At 43.8% G+C, this 22,512-nt stretch overlaps 1 protein-coding gene across 1 annotated transcript in view; it reads right to left on the bottom strand.

The window, feature by feature from the left end:
* Positions 1–21,572, bottom strand: part of RTN1 (reticulon 1) — a 120,425-nt gene extending 98,853 nt beyond the window's left edge. Inside the window, exon 1 of the mRNA XM_040601862.1 lies at positions 21,022–21,572. Within this exon, the coding sequence (XP_040457796.1) occupies positions 21,022–21,211 (190 nt within the window). The 5' untranslated portion in view covers positions 21,212–21,572. The remainder of the gene's footprint in view (positions 1–21,021) is intronic.
* Positions 21,573–22,512: the final 940 nt, after the last annotated feature.

Below are 22,512 nucleotides of genomic sequence, written 5' to 3'. Positions count from 1 at the left end.
TTCTCCTGAGCTATTCAAGGCCAAAGGAATGCAAGTCAGTACTTGATGGTGAAAGGACTGTCTGCATCACACCATCTCACACACAGCACCTTCGGGGTCCAGCACATCCACTTGGCTCCCGTCATGCAAGCCGCTACTAGCTGAGATAGATAATGGTGCTTCTTTTTTTCTTCCCTGCCTTGCTAAAATGTTTTAACCGCCCCACAGTGAGCAGAACAGCAGGAGAACTGCACATGGCTCATGGAAATTAAACCAGAAAGTAAACACACTAACCCACAGCAGGAGACTTGTTCTCCTCCCTTTGCTTTGGTCCAAACCAGCCAGTCTGAGCTGGGTCCCACCACTTTGCAACTGGAGTAACACTCAGTGAGGGCAGATTTGTGGCCAAACACCTTTTCCTCTAGAGAAATCAAGATTTCTCAAGTGTTAATCGAGTTTTCCACCCATGACCTGATAACACAGCAGTTGAGCAAACATCAGCACTTTTGTCAATACCTTGCTCTTACTCTGTTATCGCCACCAATTTGCACAAAACACTGCTGGCAAAGAATGCGGCTTCTAAGAGGCAACTGTTACTCATCTCTGAGGATGGGGAAAAGAGGGAGAAAGACAGAAAAAAAGACATGTGCACAGGCCTTGAACACGTTAGCACTTGGAGCAACTGGCAGCTGTCCCCATGTCAGTTGCCCGGTCAAATTGCCTCACAGAAAACTCATCACTGTACCGTGACATTTCTCCCTAGCTTCAGTCCAACTTTTCACTCCTATATAACAAAAAAACCCACTCCAGGCCAGCTTATTCCTCCTTGAAACCAGAAACAGCTTCACCAGTGCAAATCTCTGCTTCACCCTGCTAAAAAATGGAGTTTGTAGCACATATATAGGATACAGGACCTCCCTGCAGCATTGCCAGAATTGAAAATGGGTGAGATTTTGGGGCTTGACAGCTCATTTGGTGTAAAGCTCAGCCTTGATCGACCCCAATGTTTGGAAGTTTCTGCCAAATTCAGCCAAAAATTTTAGCTAAAAGATTTTGTTGAAAAGGCTTGCATTTACTGCACAGTGGTTGTGGCAAACTGCACTGCAATTTGTTTATGTTCAAACAGTGTCTCTTGCCAAAGCTGACTTTTCATTAAAATAGTAAATAGTTTCCAAAGTGAAGTGAAAGGAATTGGCACGGAGAGAACCGAACACCTGGAATTTAATAAAAACAACTTTTTGTTTGTTTTTTATTTTCCTGAGGAAAGTGATAATTCCTTGTCTCAGGCTGACCTGCAGAAATACATAGATTTTTATTTCATTTCAGTCTGTGAACCAAAAAGAGAGAAGTGACTGATTTAGAGCAACAAGACACCCAGCTGGGCCTGAGAAACAACCCAAGCCCTTTGCTGGTGCAGAAGTGCTTTGGGGGCCAGCAGCCAACTTTCACAATAGCTCTAATTACCTTTATATTTATAATGCAAAAACAGGTGGAAGCGGTCAGGGAAGTGGTAGAAGCACAGCAGAGAAAAAGGTGAAGCACAGCAGAGAAAAAGGTGACATAGCCAATCTTAAAAGTCAGACAATCACTGAAAAAAACAGGCTGGACAGGACCTCTGGAGGTCTCCAGTCCAACCTCTGCTCAGAGCGGGGGTATTTCAAAGCTAGCTCAGGTTGCTCAGTTTTTTCCTTCTGTCCACCCTTGGCTGAATAGAGGGAATAATCTCTTCTCTGGACTCGCTGGTTTTGTTCTTGCTAGTACAGCCCACACAGCTCACTCCAGTTCAACTTATTGACCAGAACACCACAACCTTTGCACATCATTCTGACAAAACAACTGCACCATGTGTTTGCAATGTACACATGTATGCTTGTGTGAATAAATGCATTATTCAGATTATGCTAGCAAAATGCTAATTAATTTTAAATTAATAAAGTCCAATGAAATCCTAAGACTGGCTCTAAAAAATTCTAATACTATTCACTCCCTGTATAGGAAGTGATTTGCTTTCAGTACCCTGTAACATAGATTTTTGCCCTTTTTTCAGTGATACATGGGTATACCTGGATACATGCACCATGGACATGCCATAGGGCTGACCCCGGTGTGTGATGGGGAGGGTGACTCAGGGCTAGAACAAGACAGCAGAGCCTGGAACCCTCCTGGGTGTCATGCACCCATAATTGTGCCACATACTCTCCCCCGTTCGCCGAAATATGAGTCTCTCGGTGAGTGGCATTGTACCTGGGGGTCCCTGAAATGTGGCAGCATCTTGTGTTGCAAAGATGATGTCCAGCTGGATGGGAGCATCACCTGGTGATTCTGAATCGGAATATCCTCCAGAGATCGCCAGGGACAGGCCCCAGGTAGAAAATGGCAGAACTCCTCCTCCAAACTCCTCAGAAACTGTGTTTCTGCACCATGAGATTATGACATTAACTGTTAGTCCCACTCAAAACCCATCATTTGAATTTCAAACTGGATGGACATTCTTCTCAATCTTGCACACAATGAAATGAAAAAATACCCACAGTTCAACACCACTTCAACAGCATGTCTTATAAACCTAAGTTTTAAGACCATTAATTTGTGAAAGAAAACCCAAATACCTGGTAGAAAACATATTCACTGCTTATTGTAGCTATTCAAGGTTATGTAAAATGGATATGATCCCTTGTAAGTATGGAAAACAGTGTTACCCCAAAGCCATATAACAAAATTCTAGGGAGCTGTTAAAAAAATTGATTTTGTCCTCAGCTTATCATAGTGGTTGCTGGGGGAAAGTATGTTTGCAGTTGAAAACGTTTAATAATGAAATATTCAGCACAGGCCAATTTTCATATACTCTTTCTCTTCTTTACCTCCTTTTATTTCTTTGAGCTTCTCCCTGCTCTGCAATACTAGACAGGGACACAAATCACTCTCAAGCAGCAACTGCACAATCAACAACAAGCAGAAACTAAGAAAGCTGGTTCCAGTCAATGCCACTCTGCTACCAGCTCAGCATGATTTTGCTGTGGCAGGAACAAAAGCTAAAATTTTCTAATCATGGATGCCTGGAGTTTGCTCCCCTAAATAAAATCTTTTCTATAATAAGGGTGTAGCATTCTCAGATGCTAGCAACTGGAAAAGGAGTTAGGCATTTCCAGCACTCCAAGATATCAGGCCATTTAGGTTGAGTCAGCAAAGCAGAGAATATCAAACTTACTTTAAGCAGGCACAGAGCTCTATCTGAGACCTTATTTTCCTCCTTACATAGAGATCTGTAAATATTGACAAACACCAAAATTGGGTCTTCATATTTTATGAGAAAAATACTAGTCCGATCAAAAAGGAAACAACCATCTGGCACCACTTCTTCCAGATGTTTTCCTAAATATTCTCCCATTTTTTTTCTTCCCAAATGTGTGTTTTCTGTATACTCAAAGGACTGCCATGGTCCCTTCTTGTTTATCCATGCCCATCTTCAGATTTCCAAACCTGTTATTTTTTCCCCTTATTTCTTAGTTAATCTGTCATTCCTTCGGTCAGTGACTGGAATCTATTCAACAAAGAGTATTGTGTTTTTGGAAAGAATTTGCCTTTTATTATGTTGTGCTTTAAGGGGTTGTGGCTAGCTTGGCAGTGGTATTTGAAAGGACAGCTTGTTAATAATTTGAACCAACACACAGACTAAGGAATTCTGGAAATATCCATGCCACCAAGATGAATTTACAACATTCACTTGAACTGTGAAATACTCATCAATATTTGGTGGAATCTCTGCTGGGACAGAAAATGAGTGTGTTGTACCTGTGGAGTCACTTTCCAAACACGTGAACTCTTTGCACCATATGAAAAATATCTGCAATCTCAGGGATCAAGTAGGTCTGGTATCCTAAACTGTTGCAGCTGTACTGACCTTTACAGCGTGAAAAATTGAGATTATTTTTCAATCCAGGCAGCTCACTGACTGTCATACATAAGCAGCAGCCTTTGCTGCTGAGCAGAAGGAAGATCACATATGTCGTGTTTTATATTCATGAAACAGCTTTAAATCTAATTAAAAGATACTTCAGAGAAGGCTCTTCTGAACTCTGTTGAAGCTGAATGCTTTAATGAGATCTTCAGGAAAGATAAAGTATTTTTTCCTCAAGCTTAATAAACAAACTTTTATGAAAAATTGTTGCAACAAGAAGTGTACCACAAACGGTAAAACTGCCAGTCTCCTTGCACAGTGATCTTTTGAGGACCTTGTGATTCCCCATTGATGCTGCATGCAGTATGAGACCCAGAGACCAGCAGAAGATGTGGCGTTGGAGTAGCTATATTGGAGCTGCAACACCCACTCTTGTTCTGAGGTGAGAATTACAGCCACCCTAATGCCAAGGAGAAACCTAAATGTACAAGAAATGCAAAAAAACCCTCCAGGCCTCCAACTTATAGCAGAGCTAAGAAAGCAACTGAACCAGCCTTTCCTGAAGCTGGTTCTGACTTCACCTGGTAAAATTTCCACAGCTAGGACACATGCAATGCTGCCACCCAAATGTATCTCACAAGTGAATCTTAATGTTATTTTCTTAATTTTGGTACAGAGGGGACAATTCAAACATTTTTTCTGTGGCTATTACACATGTAGATGATTTTATATTAGCTAAATCCATGTATCACTTTCTGTCAGTGCTTGAGAAATTATTTTTTTGGCAAAGTAATGTTTGCCAACGCCAATGACAAATGTGTATGTATCAGCATCAAGAGAAAATAAGCACTGAAATTGGTACAATCAAGTATGTATAAAAGATGTGTTTGCTCATTCCTCCAGTCAAGGATCCTTGTTAAATGATCATGTGACTCATCTAAGAGGCTACAATTAAGCAGTACAGCTCACATTTCAAATACTCATGGATCAGTTCATAGAGCCCAAATATAAAGGGAATCATTTCCAAATTCGGCTCATGAGTTGGTCTGAGGACATGCTATTTGCTCACTGATACTAACACAGCTGGGAAGAAGTGCTACATTTCTCAAAACTACTTTCATTGATTATTTCCTCATCCTTTCAGGATGGCAAATCTTAATTAAAAGAACTGGCTGGGAAAAAGTCATTTCAGTAAAACTGGACTTCTTTCATGTTGGTTGGGTTTTTTTAGTTTGGTTTGGGTTTTTTTGTCAAATTAAAACTGTTTCCAAGCCACTGGATTTTAGTTTTGGAAAATGTCAAAACCAAGTGTCACGTATTTAACATTTCATTTTTTTCTTTGATGTCATTCTTACTGGTTTCACCATTTTGTCAGAGGGCAGCAGTGACTCTGTACATAACCTGTCCAGTTAAGCATGGCACTGAATGACAGTGGCGATCCCAGGCTCAAAGTAGAAGCTGAACCAGCACTTGTACAAAGGCATTACAGCCTCATTCTAAAGAGGATACACTTCAACAAACACATCTCTTTTCACCCTTGCAGGGTGTTGGGGTGTATTTCTACAGCTTACAACTGTCCATCTCAACCAGTTTCCCCAGTAAGATGCTTCAGCCGCTTCTCTCCCCAACTCCCAGCATGCTCCCACAATCCGCTCTGGCTTTTGATACCAAACATTTTCCAAAGGCATTTAATAAGACAGGCCCCAAGACTGACTGAGAAGCCCCTGCAGCAGCTCCCATGCTGCCTGAGTGTTTTCCTTTCAGCACGAGTTGTCTGCTCTTTAGGTAACACGTGGCATGCTACAGTTGTAGTGCCCTCCACCTTCTCCGGCTCAACCAGAAATCTTCCACATAGTACGTGGTTTTATACCTCACTGAAACCCATTCAGAAAACAACCGGTATCTTACTGAAGTAAACTATCAAGTTTGTCTTCACACTCCACATTTATAAATCAGTGATGCATTTTTCCCATTTTCCTTGTACCTTAATGTTAACAATACTAATTAGATCAAATTAAAAAGCCTGTACTTGCTGTATCTTTTTCCCTTTCCTACTTCCTTGGATGCAGGCACTATGCTGTTAATCTCCAACTATCACTGCGCTCTTCATCTTCTGTAATTTCTCCCTGCCAAGCCTGCATTTGTTAAAAATCCTTGTTGTTACTCTTTTATGATGAAGATTGCTCTGTTTGTCCAACTTAAGCCATTGAATGCTATGTTTGCATTTGTCTGCAGAAATCAATTCATCTTCTGAAAGGAAAGCAAGGCTTTCCTGCGAAACAAAAAACTATTTTTCTTTAAAAAAATAAATCAAAAGATGCTGAAACACAAAAATATCAACCATTCTTACTTTTCTGTGACTCATGGTTGGTGTGCACTTTCAAAGGCTAACATAAGAAGCTGCTTGTTTGAACAGCACACGGACCAAACTAACATGGAAAAGAAGAAATCTGTGCATTTCCTGCTGCCATCCCTCACCCCAGCTTACAGACTCTTCAAAAATCGGGCCAGAAAGGCCCCAAGACTTCACCTAGTTCCACTGCTGGCCCCAAGCAGCAGGGCCACTTCCTATGTCATCCAGGCAATGTCCCTCTGCACTGCCCATACACTCCTCCAGCAATGGAGCTGCAGCCACCAATCCCCTCCTGAAACCTGGGTTTCTGTATCCTATATGTCTACATTCTCCAAAAGTTTTTTTCCAAATGACTAATCTGAATCTCTTATGTTGCAACTGAAGCCACATCCATTCCTGCCCACCATGGACCTGCAGATCAGATGAACTCAGGCTCTTTGCTTGGGCTTTTACGTACTTAAAGACTGCTCTTGTTCTGTCTCCCGGCAGTTCTCTCCCTCAGATTACAAACAAACCTACGTCTTTCAATCTTCCCTCCTAGATCATGTTTCCCAGACATGTGATCACGCTGGTTACTCTCCTCAGGACTTTCTGCATTGCTCCTTAAGTGCCGTGCTCCAGACCGGACGCCACACTCTTCCCCAGGCCATTTGCTGCATCATGCACACAAAACCCACATTGCCAAATCTCAGCTGGCATCCGCTGTCCAGCAACAGTAAAACAGCACAAGCTTTGCAGCCTGCATTTGACTTGTGACCCTCAACACCCCAATGCTACTCTGATGGACTCATCTGTGGTTTCCCATCCTGTGTTTATGAAGCTGGCTCTTCCTGCTGAGATGCCCTGCTCTTGCTGAACCCATTCCTATTTATTCAGACCATTTAGATGGATGGCCAAGATCATTCCGAGTTTTCATGGTCTTCCTTGTAGTTTCCCAGTGTGAGACGTAGGAGCTACGAAAGGTCAGACAGTCTCCAAGGGTCTAGAGAGAAAAGCCAGTGCATCAGGTCCTGCTGTGGCACAGCACTCCTCCAGGTAGAACTTGCATGGTGAAAGGTTAAACAAATTTGTCTCTGCCTCAAAGAATGGGGATTTTATGCCCTTCCAGTTGAGTAAAAGAAATAATTGAAAAAGTAAAATGCATTCAAAAGCTTTTTTAAAGAGAAATTATGTTAACAGCTTCAACTAAACAAAGGGTGGAGGGAGATGGTTTTGCTAGGAAAGTCCACCTCCGAAGCTCATGAATGCAGAAGTGGACCAGAAGGCACCTGCTGAGTTTCTAAGCTTAACCCCCTACCACTACAAGCATCACACTACCTAATTCACATCATAAACTGATGAGAAATCCACCATTTGAGAAAGTAGCTTGGATTTCTTTTTCTTACCATTTGTTTTTCCCTCCACCCTGACTTCCTCTCCTCTCCTCTCCAGCCTGAACACTACACTGGCACTTAGTGTAGCTCGTTTCTCCTGGTTGTTTGTCCCAAGCACCAGGAGCAAACACCCATTTCCCTCTCAACTTTCTGTCTAACCAGGTTAGAAACCAGCTTCTCTAACTCTTCTCAGAAACTGGCTTGCACCTAGCACAGCAGAGCATTTGTGACCAGAAACCTGAGTGAACAACACTGCAGGCAACATAGTGTTTTGCTCACATCCAGCTGCTTCATTTCTAAAAGCTACAAAAGTCGGGGGCACCTGGTGCTGGGTGCAGGCAGGAGCTGAGGACTCCTGGGAAGCCTTTGATCCTACCTGCTCTGGCAGTTACCTCCATCCAGCTAAATGAGTCTGAAACTGGTTGAAAACTTCTGGAACACCCTGAGTTTTTTCTAAAATGCTCGTTAAGATATATAGTACAGCAAGGTTGAGGAAGAAGTTGTCACTGAAGCTCAAAGTGCAGGGTTTGGAAAGGGAACATGATGGCTTCTGAAGACTTCACTTTTTGCTCATGGAGGAGCCTGCATTGCTTTCCTGCTCACATAAAATGAGAAGGGAAGGGCTGTTAGAAAATAAGTTATCTTGTATAGAACCCAAGAAGAAAGAGTCAGATCTGCTGTCTTCACTGGCTTTCCTTCCCTTGCTCAGCACCAATAGGCAAGTCACACTATATAATTATTTGAATCCAAGGATGCTGGGAAGCTGCTAGGTTGGGGAATGCTGTTGGCTTCATGCCTTCTTCACCACATAGCAAAGTTATCTGCCATGAAGAGAGAAGAACCTGCTTGGTATTATAGTTCAGCAGTAATCAGATGGGCTGGACCAGGAGGCAACTTCATTTTCACCAGTGACAGAGAACCAAGGTCATGCTCCTGTTGACTGCATTAAATAGGTGCTAACAAATCCTACTTGTTAGTGTACTAGCTCTCGGATTTAATGGGTATTTTCAAGCACACAGCAATGGCAAAGAGTAAGTCGTAAACTCAGGGTTGAAATTAAGCATACTGACTGTAGTTGTTTGTGTTTTTTCTGACATTAGCTGGAAGTGGAGCTATTGCAAAAGAAATTCTGTCCTGTGGGAAAATTTCATATTATTTTCAATTTTCTTTTCATCTCAAATCAAGGGGAAACAGAAAACCTTTCTATGGAAGAGAAAGCTCCACAGGAAAAATGTTTGGAAATGTTGAAACACATCACTTCAGCAAATTTAGCAATGTCAGTAAAGACAGCAAATAATGCATAGTATTCCCTCTGTGTTGTTCAGCTGTAAGGGTGAATGCCTTTGTAAAACATAACTAAGGATCCTTAATGTGAATTTAAAAGTGAAAAACAGGCAGAAAAAAACCCCAAACCTATCTTCATGCACCTAAGTAAAAATAGCTGCCCTACATTCTTTAGGAGAGAGGAATGACTTTTTGGAGTCTCAGCCTGAGAGGCCCCACAACCTGAGTCACTGATGATGAAGCCGAGTCCCCTTTGGAGCAGCTTGGCACGACCTGGGCCTCCACAGACCCAGACCTAGTTCAAATGCAAGTGCTGGGGACTATCTTTAAGATCCTTCATGCCACTGTGCATCAGCTGTCACATCAGCAAAACAGTAGTAAAGGTGTCTACTTCCTTATGCCTCCCCAAAACGCAATCCGAGGACCAACAGTTTAGTCTTGCATTCTGCGCTTTTCACCGTCTCTTTGGAAAGCAAAGGATAATGTTGGCAGGGAGCTGGCCAAGAGAGCAGATAGAAACACAGACTCTATGAAGCAAGGCTCCAAGTACTACAGTCTTGCTAAACTCCTAGTTCCAGTAAATACCAAAGTCCCAAGTGGGTTATGGACAGGGGAAGGGGAAAACTGACTCCTTAAGAAAGTGCTGGAGGATGTGGCATTTCCATTTCTAAGATGTTGCTGATACGCTGAAAAATCCCTTTTCTGCTCATTTAGCACAGCTGGAACTTTGCTAAAATCAAACCCTCCCTGTGATTTTTTTTTGCAAATCAGCACATTCTGCAGCACATTTTTCTTCCCTTGGCAGGGAGGGAGGCGTCAGGAGTTACCACCCGGCTGTGATGACACCTTGTAGGAACAGTCAGAAGAAATTCCTGAAATCCTTACTGCTGAAGCTCAAGCTTTGACCAATATAGCAGAGGGACCATGTCCACTCACTGCTAACAGCTGCAGGCAATTATCTACAGGCTGACATGGGAAAACATGTAACATATTTTATGCAGATGTCAGACTAAAAGAACAAGTAGTAGAAAAGGGAGTGACTGAAGCTGCACTTCTGGGATCAGTTCACAGAACTGTGTAAAAACAGTTTGAGATTCATCCTGTGCAGATCACATTAGAATTTATCTTGATGACAAAGGAAAAAGAAATTAAGCGATTCTGTGCTTCTTCCTACTCTTTTTACGGTGCAATCAGAGCACATCTTCAGCACTTCTATTAGCATTCCTCTACCAAAGAAATCTCAGCAAAGCACTGAGCTCACATTTTCAAAGATGATGCTGGAAGGCTTCCCAGATTATATATTTTCCTCTTTAATTTATACCTCTGAGGATAATGCTAATCAAGGAGGCAGTGAGAGTGGTGAGACATCCTCTGACTTAGGTTGATTTATTAACAGTGGTTGCATTATTCTCACTTGGAGAACAATGCTAGTACCCCAAGCTTCCAGAAAAAAAATCTTGTTTGCTGATAGGTTATCAAATACAAGCTGACAATGTATTTGCACAGCAGATATGCATAAGTACATCGCACAGTATGATTCATCTGCAAAATATCTAGCATTCTACATGCTTGATTTAAAGTAGGTTAGAAGAACGACTCATTAGAAAGCAACAGCAGGGTGGGGTGGGGTGGGTGTAGGGGGAGATGCCCAAACTATTGGGAATGATATATTTTCTTCTCACTCTTTCTTCAGTCCTCTCTCCTCAGGTTGCTTTTGAATACAGTTGGGATGGCATAGGGATGGACAACTATGTAAAAATACATGTAGCTAAACAAATATTACAAATGCTGTCTTCATGGCTTGGCAGATCTACCAAATATTCCAGGGATTATCCATGGTCTGTTTACCACGTTCAAAGTGAGAAGAGATTGCATATATTTCACACAACATAAAGCCCCAAGCCTTTCTCCTTAGCTCTGACCTGAACTTCTACCACACAGCAACTGAATTACAAAGGCTAATGTCAGAAAGACTTTGAAGAAAAAAAAATAATCCCAAAATGGCAACTTGTTTTTACTATGATAGCTGCTCGGATGATCCACTGTAATCTCCGGTGGTATTGTTTAGGGTTGAGGGGAAAAAAAAAAAAACAAACAAACAGAAAAAATGTGGGTGACATGGCAATTCTAAAACAGAATAGAGAATTAATTTTGCAGACCAGAATTAGTACTTTTAAAATGGAATGTATGTGTATTTGGAATAAATGTCCTACTATAAAACCAAATGTAGACAAGGAACATTTCTAAACACTGCTGCTAGACAAATCAGGTGAAACGCATGAATTGATATGGAAATCATTTGAAAATATATACATTGATTTCTAAGATTTCACTATTTTTTAAGTACTATATTAATCCATGTATCTCTTGCGAAAAGATGTTTTTGTCTGATGGCAAGTTTCTCAAAAATTTTAATTTCAGGAAATTCGGTCCTTTTTCCTGGCATCAGCAGAGATAGGTATGCATTTTCAAAGGCAGAGTTCCTAATTCACTCACGTAAAAGTAATGCAGTTCTTACTTAGTAACTCCACATCTGTGCATGTGACCAGTTATTTGCTTGCTTGACTTTTCAATCCTATATGAAACATACCCACATTAAACATACATGAAACTTTTTAAGTAGAGAATTAGATACCACCTACTGAAGTTCTAACTCCAAATTGCTCAGTGATGTACAAATCCTATCTCGCCTGTAATCAAGATGCCACTTACCAGCCATTTTGGTATAAGGATTTCTGCTTAGTCAAAGTGATAAACAGAGCTACTGCATATAGGATGCGAACCCCTATTTTCTTTCATAAACAATGTGTTCAGAGGAGGTTGACTCCTCTGGGACTTCTGGAGTCTCACACATCATCCTGGAGCTGCGCCTTTGGGCCCAACACAATTTCCTACAAACTAATTACTGTCTGAGAATCACAGATTATACACACGGACTTTCAGGACAACCAGGAGGTTCTCAGAAATCAATTCTATATTCAACCATAGCAATACTTTTGCTACAGCAGTGGAGAAAACAGTAACAACATGAATGCTGCATTATGACTTTTTAAAGAACTGCAAAAACTGCAAAAGGGAGCAGTCAGCCTCAGCTTTAGGTCAGCCCCACATCAAAGGCAACTGTCTCAATTAAAGTTTAGTGCACAGCAATACTGCAGTTTAGAGCAACCTATTTGGTCAATGATGTTTACCAAAGATACAAAACTTTGTAATAAAAAAGGAAAAAACCACAGCAAACTGGCAGACAGTACACCCTAAGACAGAGATGAACACTAACCAGAAGATGAAAAAATGGTGAGCAAAATTGGGATACACATTTTTATAACTTTTATAAGAGGCAGAAGAAGGCATTTCCCTTTTCACTTCAATCAGTCTGCAAACACCGTATGATTACTATTTATATCATGCAGTTACACCTGCACACAGTGCAGTTAAGCCTCAAGTTCAGCTGAAGTACACATTTAACTTCCAGCGTGTTGCATTGCGCTTCATTGCTGAAGTCAACAGGAATTAAAATACCCTGAAATGCGAAACATTTCCTACGCACATGAGCAGCAAGTGCAACTCTTTTGCCTCTAAATTAAGGACATCAAGGGAAAGACCTAATTAAGACTTACTGGAATTCAGACCCCTCCATACATCACTAGACAGTGGAGATGGTACCTGTGAAACCTCATTGCACTCTCGTACAAAGCCCATGGGTATGCTGCTCCGTAGATCAGAGATGACACACTGTACTCCCGGGGTCTGCCTGCTGCTGTGGGCTTTTACCTCCTGCCCCAGCTGTGGCCTCGGTGCATATTCCTCGCACATGGAGGGGGATGCAGCTGACCCAAATACCGGTGAACACTTGTGCAGTGGTGCAGACTTAAAGCAACTTTTAGGCTTTTCTCAGGATCTAGCCCGTTGGCCTGCCAGTGAGTTTGGGATTGGAAGTATTTCCAAACAGAGCTGTTCTGCTGGCTATGTGTGCCTGTCAGACCTATATGGGGTGAGGGACTCCCCACCTCCTTGGCATGCAAAATACTGTCTTTTGTGGGTGTAGGCATCCTCCCTGCACCAGGCTTACTACCTCCAAGTTGTGGGACAGGATTAGGCCTATAAATAGTAAAACTCCCTTGCTGATGGCAAGCCATAAACACAGCCTGTCTCTCCAGAAATTCCTTTACAGGTGCCCCCAAGTGCTTTTGGGAGCAGTGTGTAAGGGGCCAGGCTCAGCAGAAGAAAATCAGTACAAACTCTGACAGCTTGGGCTGTCTCCAGCCCCCCTCTGCACTGCTGTGCTGCAGAGCCTGCCTAGGGTGAGGATTTTTAGGCTGTTTGGTCATACACCCAGTGACTAATGCAGTGCAGGCAGGGAAAGGCTGGGGATATCATCCAGATCTGTAACTTCTACATTTGGAGCTTTGCAATGCACCTAATGAAGTGTGTTTCGCTGGGCTAAGGGACAGTCACCCTGGGCTGTATTTGGGTGACAGAGCACTGCCAGCACTGGCAGCAAGAGGCTCCTGGCTGGCCCCATGGCCAGAGGCTGAGCCCTGGTGCCACAGTTCCCCCTCCCTGGGCAAGGGGCTCACCCAGGGATGCCCACATGTGTGTCCGAGACAAACACTGGTATTTGCACAGAAAGACCCCTCAAAGGCAAGAGAAGCACAATGATCCCCAGGGACTGGGAGCATGGACAAGGCTGCCCCATACATTCACTTTTTACTGGCTGCAGTTAACAAGCCCTTCAATGTCTTTAAAGCTACCAACAATAAATCAGCTGCAGTTAATAAATTCAGTACTGTGAAGAATAAGACATAATTCATGTCCTGAATAGCACAGTAAAGCCTCGAGCTGACATAACTGTGCAGGTCTGCAGCCACCCTGATGCAGAAAGCATCCTTCAGTGAGCATCCTCCAGTGCTCCATCCTCACCTGTACCCAAGCAAACACCCTGCTGCAGCACCACATCCAGTACGGGAGTCACTGCTACACAAAAGAGATGTTGGGAATGCTGCAGCTGTTAATGGCAGTTGTGTCAAAGTAATCTCTAAAGAACTGGCTACCTTTTTTGATACTAGATCTTGTGATAATTAGAGGCTGTATCAAGAGCAGACATCTCATTACAGCAGTGAAAGAAATACTCTCAAAGAACTCTTTTAACAGCTATTATTTAAATAAAGATGGAAAAACTCAATTTTGAGGAATATTAAAGTATAAAGCCAATGTTTATGAGATAACACCTTAACAGCTGAAAGAGACAGGCTTATAAAGGCTGTAGTCATTTCCATTTTAGTCTTACTTGGACACACACAATAGATCAAAATAAACAACAACATTATAATGATTGTCATGCCAAGTTTTCAATGTCTTTAAATGTTGATTTTCACAGCGCTATAATGAGAGAAGTAAGTGCTGGTGCCTCCATTTTACACACAAGTGACCTGAAGCACTTTGGTCTAATGGGTAATAAAGCCAGTTTATCCATGATGTATCTTCTACTTCATTTATCCCTAAATTCAGCAAAACATATGATCGTTTTTATGCATATGCTTAAGAACATCCTAATTTTTTTAAGCAGTTAAGAATGCGCTCATCTTCCATGTAATTAGGTTCTTAAATACTTTATTGAAACAAGGAGGACTGAAACAGGTGATTAAGGTACCCTCTATTTTGAGTGTTGTCTTGCAGATGAGTACCAAGAATTTATTCTCACTCTTGAAGATACAGGGTTTCTTAAAGGAAGGAACAGGCTGACCATAAATCAGACATGTCTTAAAAAACAAGAATACTAAATGTAGGGTGTGTTCCCGAGTGCTGAATCATGCCAAGTCTACAGCAGCACATATATTTACTTTCCTTAAATTAGAAAACTAATAATGGGGTTTTTTTATTTGAAACATGGTTTGTAATGTGATGGCCTTCTTTTCTTTTGAAAAAAGCAACAAACAACCCAAGACAAACAAGAACTCAGAATTTTCTAAGTAGCCATGATCTGACAGTAGGAGAATACAAGAAAAGCAGACACAAGGACATAAATGCTACATTAGAAAGTAAAAAGGCTTAGTGTATACTTGGCCCATTTTAGAGGTACTGACTACTCAGGAGGGAAAATGAGGCAAATTCCCAAGAACGCATCCATTTAAAAACCTCCATTCCCTGTTGATGATGTGGACCTGCAGCACAACTTGGGTATTTCAGGAACTTTGAGCCAAAACACACATGCACAAAATAATTAGGTCTTCAGGCCAAACCAGGTCTCAGGGCCTAAAGCAGAGACAAACATTAGTCCTGAGCATTGCGGGTCGATCCAGGCCACACAGCTGGGCCGGCATCCTTTTGTGGGACAGTCTGCCAAGACATGATAAACAGACCTGTGGGATCTGCCCAAATGTTTCCAGGAGAACTGAGCCAGAGGCAGCACCCAGGCATTTGCTGGGGTCACTGTCACCAGGCAGACTGAGACCACGCACTGAGTGTGCATGTACTGCACACAACAGTTTTTTGGGGAAAAATAAGATGTAAATCATGTCGCTAAATGGCATTTCCAGAGCTGCAGAAAAAAAGGAGGCAAATGTACCTCTCAGGACCCTTACACCAGTAGTGACTCACAGCCCAGGAAATACTGTAACAGGCAAAACCCAATGCCTGCTCCAACTGGGACATCCAAAGCCTCTCCTCATCCATGTTGTTCTCCTCCTTCCTAACCTCTCCTCCTCAGTTCCTTGCCTATAAATAAAACATTTCATTACCAAGTGATGAAGATTTAAAGAAGGCAGGTGAGTCACTCTCCCTGGTACTGCTCCACTCTTTCATCTGCCTCATTCTCTTCCCCAGCCCATTTGCTGCCCTGAAGGCTGAAGAAAATTCACCAGCATGGAAGTCAAAGCAAGGATGGAGCCACTTGCATCCCTGTGGGGAAAAGGGCAAAGACAGCTGCATTTTAATCTGTAATAGAGTTGAGAACTACACTGCCACACAGATTTTAAACCAGGAGATTTTATGTACCTCCAATAATACTTTTCATCCTGAGGTGCAGACAACTTCCTGGAGAAGCCCAATAGGAGCTGTTGCTCCTACTTTACCCAAGTGGGAATCAAGGATGGTATTTCAACAGGAATTTTATTTAGGTGACTGACTGTGGGCTGTGATGAAACGGCCACTTCGTCAAGCTTCACGAGAATTACAGGAACAGGATACAAGGAGAAATCTACTGTGTTTCTGTCCCTGTCTGCAAAATCTGCTTGCACTCACAGAACCCCAGGGAAATGGGAAGAGCCTCCACCAAATGACCTCTATTACCTTCACTCAAACCAGTATGTGAGAGGTTTTGAGGGACTAATCCAGGGAGCAGAAAAAAAAAATGCAATTATCTAAATCAGGAAGGACTAAAATGTCAATAAGAGAACTGGCATGAATATATACTCTTCCAAAGTGAGATTAAATCTGGCCTCAGCTAAATCTGAGCAAGATTGCCTGGCAGTTGAGGACGTATTTCCAAACAGCTGCTTAGGCTCCCCTGTGGTATATGCTTAGGTCAGTGAATCCACACTAGCAAGACTCTTTCTACAGCAACTTGAAAAAACAGGTTTTGGATCTTGGCCTTTACAGTGCACATGGCCTTGAGCAGTACATTGCCATGGATGCTTAGGGAGGGGGAGAGCTTGCTAAAGCAATACTTGGAAAGGGGTAGGAAGGCCACAAAGGGCAGCTGAGCTGTTTGACTTGAGGAACCTGCTGCATTTGGCTATGCTCTGACATCCCCAAAAAGCATCAGTGCCAAACCCAAGCAGTGCAGACGTTCATACTCAGACCCACTTCTCTGCACCCAGATGAACCACAGGGCTCTCAAGCTGCCTGAAATTCATCAGAAACCTCTTTCATGTTGAGGTGTAAAGCTGCGAGTAACTTACTCTCTCCAGTAACTGGAGAGAAACAACAAACTGGGATTTACAGGTGAAGTGTTAGCAGTACAAACACAGGTTTATATGCTAGAAGCCCTCACTGCAGTCCCTTGCTGGCAAGCGGCTGGTAGGTTAGTTCATGGTGAGAGCATGTCGGTACACAGCACATGTTTTCAAACTCGACCTTTACAAATCATGTGAATTAAAAACATCTTTACTAAAAGCACTGAGCCTAGGGAGTTTGTCCTCATCACAGAGCAGCCCGAGCCAGGACTACTCATGGTCTTCTACACTACACCTACACCCATCAGAGTATGAAACACTCCTGGGATTTGGTATCTCACGGCTCCTTGGCAGGCACAGGCTGCTCCTCAACTCATCTGCCTCATCCAAGCAGCTTCTAGTCCCTCCTTCCCACCTTGCCTCGCTGCCACATACCACAGGAGTGCTGCTCAGTCCCATGTTCGTAGGACTTTGGTGCCACTGAGGCACTGCAGGGGATCCCAACCAGCTCCTGGCTGCTGTTCCAGAAGGTTCCCATAGGCCATATCTGCCATCCCATTCTGTCCCCATAGACATGTACCAGTTATTAATGCCATCTCATGTGGCACTGGCCACCTCTCCTTTGGACAGCTGCACCCCATGAGCAATCTGCCTTTGGAGGCAGCTGGAAACAGGCTGGGATTGCCACGGATGTCCTGACTGCTGTGGCCAGTCTGAAGGCAAAGAGCATCCTGGTATGAGTATCAGCAGGCAGGGCTCACTGGCAGCTCTCTCAGTCTCAGCTACATGGACACAGGGGTGTACCACTGCTGGCTATAAATCACCCCACAGACACCCACTGGTGCACAAGGCTGCATAAAACTTCCCAGACCTTGGCGCAGGAATCACCATTTGTATGAGCTCCTGCCCTCTTCCCCCTCTTTTTCCCCAAGCACACCTGCATCGTGGAGGTACAGCCCACTCTTACATTTTGCCATTTCTCTGAAGGAAACCATGTGATTTATGCTGGGGAAGGCCTGGTAGCCTGTGTAATATTTTTAGTAAAAATTATTTTCAAATAATTTTAATCACTGTTGATGTATGAAAATAAATAACAGAATCTGTAACCAGATGGTGTGTTGGGTGACATGGGGCTCTCTTCACTAACATGCAACTGCTCACCAGCCTTTCAGGACTCCTTCAGCCTCCAGTCCTTGCAAGAGCTGCCTGCAAGCTCATCTCACCCTGAACCAAATTTATCTTTGGGAAGGAGGGAACTCCCCAGTAGAGGGAGAAACATTTTTGCTAAAATCCAGGGCCCAAGTATAAAAGCAAAAGAAACTGCTTTGTCCCTGCCCAGAAGCTACTGGAGTCGATCTTGTAGCTCTGCAGGAGAAGAAGCAGATGTGGGATCTTTGCTTAAGAAATCTCTGAGCTCCTTGTGGGAAGTTTTTTCTGCAGTCCTGATCATTGCTAATTTTGGTTGAACCAAAGAACGGAGAGTGAAACCCATTGCTTTTCATCATTCAGAAACCACTCACAAGGTTTTGACACAAAGCCAGTTTGGCTCGCAGCTGGGCCCATGGCCAGCTTGAAAATATTCCTGAACCTTTCAACAATCCCTGGCTGGCTTTCAAACTTAAAACAAAAGCCGAGATCAGGGAAAGTTTGCAAATTTTTAGGTTGTATAAGAGAACTTCTGTACAACTTGTAATAAATTCCCACCATTTATTTTCAGTTATTTTCATGCTGGGCGAATCTCAGTCTCCAAATGCTGCTCTTGCCTCAGAGAGCATAACCATATTTTTGACAAAAAGAGACTGCTCTGAAAGGTGTGGAGAAAGATACGGGATGTGTTGGGAAACTATTGGAGAACATACAGTTCACTCTTGTCTGGATGCATTGTTCCTTGTCTAAAGTGTCCCCTGGTTCCCCATTGTACAGGGAGTATTGAACGTTTATGGCAGTGTTCTAAGTTACTGAAGTCTCCCACTGGGTCCATTCCTACAGCTCAGGAACACACAGGAATCCCCCTCTAAGCAGGAGAATTAAAGAGTTTTCTGAAATATTTGACAGTTTTAGGTATTCAGCTACTTAATAATATTTAGTCACACAGAGAGAACAGGGAAATTATTTACTTCACCTAGTGAATAGAGTGGGAACTGTAGCTGCCTCGGTAATGTGGAACAGAAATACAGGTGCTGCAGCCACAAACAGAAAAGGAGACTGCGTGTGCAGGGCTGCACTGGTTGGGAAGCTGCTCTGTCTGCCATGGTCGGCTAGACACACACAACCACACAACAGTTACTTTACTGTTACAGGGAGAACAAAATGGGAAATGTTTAAAACACATTACTAGTCATGATATTGCAAATTTGACAGTCTAAATCCACAGCTAGTGAACACCAAGAAAGGTTTGTATTGCTTACTTTGCCTCCACCTCACCACAGTTTGACACATGCAAACAAACATGTTAAAGCCCCTTTGCGGAGGATTCCAAAAGCCAAAAACTATTTTCTTTGCTTCTCTTCTTCCTTTTCTTTCTCCTTTTCCTTTTCCTTCTTTCATTCTTTCTATTCTTCATTCTATAAGCCTGAAGCTACAGATCAGGTTAAGCCTGAGCCTTCATTAAATGTAAGCAGTATCACAATCATTCAACTTAATGGAGATTTACACAATTTAAGAGACCACCCCTCTTTGTTCTGTATGCTAAGATTCAGCATGGCCATATTTTTATCCATCAGTGAGCAACAAAAGCTCAATACAATCTTTCTCCCTTCTTTATGTCATTATACTGTTGAGGCAACCCTTACCTGGAGACCCCAATCCTACCCTCTTCACACACACACACGCCACACCTAGAACAGCCTTAAATTACAAGCCATCAGCCTCTCTCTCACCAGTAAAAAGTCACGTTTCACAACCTACCACTCAGATCAGCGAATGAGCAGCACATCAGCAGATTAGCTGCCTGCCCAAAGCTGCAAAACAGCAAAACATTTCCCACATCAGCCGATGGCATTAGATCCCATTTTACTACTGAACTCCGTAGCATCAAGCAGTCAGAAAAGCACCAGGGAAACATCCATGTTGAGAGCATACACATGCACAGATTCACACTCAGACCCCGAAAAAACCATACAGATGGGTATCAATGGAATAATACATGCAGTTATGCAGACTGTGTTGTTTCTGCCCAGCTACTCTTTGTGCTGATTGACTGGAGGGGATTAGAAAGGACTCAGCCCAAAACCGCAGCTCCTAATGCTCCTGCAGCTATTGCATAACGGAGACCGATTCCCATCCCAAGCCCTGACCCTCAACTTCCTCAAGACAAGTTTAATGCTGTCAGGCTGTATAATGGAAACATTACTTCCCAGTGAAGAGAAATCTAGATGGGATCCACCAGCTCCCCCAGGCTGGGTTCTTTGGTTATTTGGGTTCTCTGATGGGCAGCAATGGGAAAGTACGGAAGTGTCACCAAGAAGGAAACAGAGTAATTTTTTCCAAAATATTTCTACCAGGAGCTACTGCAAGCTGAAGCCTTCTGGGGTTCATTAATAGATAGACACCTGCTATTAAAACATCCACTAAAGAAAGGATCCCTAAACCAAGGAAAATCAAATACATCCCAAAAGTAAACTGAAAATCAATGAACCTGCAGACCTTAGCTAAACTAAATGTACCTTAAGTTAAATACACCTAAAAAGGCAAAAGGGGGGAAAAACTGCAACCAGAAAGTCCACAATTAAATGGACATATCTCAAAAGCATGCAGAAAATATACAAACACTTCAGAATAGGCACACCATTAAAAGCTCCATGTTGAAATAACATGAGACCATGTAGGAATTCCAGGTGCATGGGGAATAGCTGAAGTAACTCCTTTGAGATCTGTCACTCTAGATGTGTACAAGTGTACAACAAATGAGGACAGAGCCCCATCAAGTCAGGTGAAATCAAATGCCCTCCAACATTTGACTGAAATCTGGATGTCCTGTGTCTAGCAAACTGCAAAGGGCTTTAGGGAACTTGGCTGGGTCCTGCATCCCCCCTCCCCCACATCAGCAAAAATTATTATTTGCAAAGGCCGCAATTGCTCGTTATTTTCTGTTTTCCTACATGCGCTCACTAACTCATTAGTAATGTTCCCAAGCAGTCAGGCTGGGAGAAGAACCGGGGAAGGGACAGGAACGAGACAACCAGGAGATGCTGCGGCCAGGGCCCCTTTGTTGAGCATCCCTGGGTACCCCTCGCCTTTTACCTGGGGATGCAGTCGCCATGGCAACGGGCGGGTGTTCCCTGGCGGAGCCAAAAACCAGCTGTTCCCGCTGCTGAGCCCCATCTCCATCCCGCAGCGGAGCCCCAGCTGCATACTGGTCTGCCCCGTCCGCAGCCCAGTGCACCCCAGTGCCCGCCAGCAGCAGGTTCTGGGGGTCCGGCGGGGCTGACATGCTGCCTGCAAGGCGGCCGCTGGTCTCCGGCTCTCAGGCTGCAGCGGGAGCCACCGAAAAAGCTGCGGTGGCCGCAGAGGGCTGGACGGTGCTGCGGCCGTGCTGGAGTCTGGCCGGCTGCGGGGACTCGGAGCCGCTGCTGCTGCTGTTGCTGTATCCCCACTAGCGCTTATTACGCAGGTGAAAATGGCTTGTTAGTTGGAGCCTTCCAGCCCTTGCGTCACCCTGTGGCTGGCATATCACAGGGCAGGAATCTGCCAGCCTGGCTGCTGCTCTCCCCCATTTAACTGCTTCAGCAGGGTAGGCATCAGCTTGTGTGTATAAGGGAAGAAATGCCCCTTCCAGTCAGGCACACGCCTCCCTCTCCTCTCCTGCCGCCCCCCACGCAGCGCGCATCCCCCTCCTCTGCATCCCCTCCCCTCTGGAGGATCCCACAGCGCGCCGCAGCCGGGCACTATGCACGCCACTGGTTCCTCCTGCACCTCCAGGCTTGATGGAGAGGAGAAAGACAGCCCCCAGCGAAGCGCATCCTAAAAGCTCCCCATTCCTCCCCCTCTCTGCTAGCCCCCTAACCCAGCGAAAGAAGCCACACTCTGCTCCGCAGCACTTGGGTTTGTTTATCCAGTTGGCTCCTTTCTGTTCGCAGCCATGCCAGAGAGATGATCACAGCTTATTGCATCTAAATGACACTTGTCAAAATAAACTCACAGCAGGTGTCTGTGTGCCTTTTTTTTTTCTTTCTTTCTTTCCTGTTTTTTTGGTGTGCCATTGTTATTTGCTTGCTCACTGTCTCATGGAGGTAATGCATGCTTACAAAGGCGATGTGAACTGCCAGGGATCCTTGCTGTTAGTGAGAGTTGAGGTGGCATGAGATACAGCAAAGGTGAAAGTACAGGCAGGATCTGTGACACTTCTCAGGTGCACTGGCAACCAGTACCCTTGCCATCCTTTTAGATGAGGAAACAGAGTCAGGTGGTATGGGATCATTCCTGCATTACACAGAGCTCTGACACTGACAGGTCGAAGTGAGGAATCTACTGTCTTGCAGAAGGACCTTTCTTTTGTGATGTGACAAGTCAAGCTACAAAGTAGAGAGCAATTTCCCCAGCTGGAAGACTTTACCCTCATTTGGCTCTTTGCCTTTTGCAGCAAAAGATCTCCAGCTGTGATCTTTTGATCACAGCACCCCTGGGCATGGCTCGGACACTAGCTCCAGCACGCTTGGCTTTGAAAACTTAACATGTTCCTACTCTCTCCAGGCAAGTGGAGAGGAAATTCAGGGTAAGCCCTTAATGCAAGAT

Source organism: Falco naumanni, chromosome 7 (genome assembly GCF_017639655.2).
Source record: "Falco naumanni isolate bFalNau1 chromosome 7, bFalNau1.pat, whole genome shotgun sequence".
Taxonomy (NCBI): domain Eukaryota; kingdom Metazoa; phylum Chordata; class Aves; order Falconiformes; family Falconidae; genus Falco; species Falco naumanni.
This window is presented reverse-complemented; position numbering and strand designations above follow the sequence as displayed.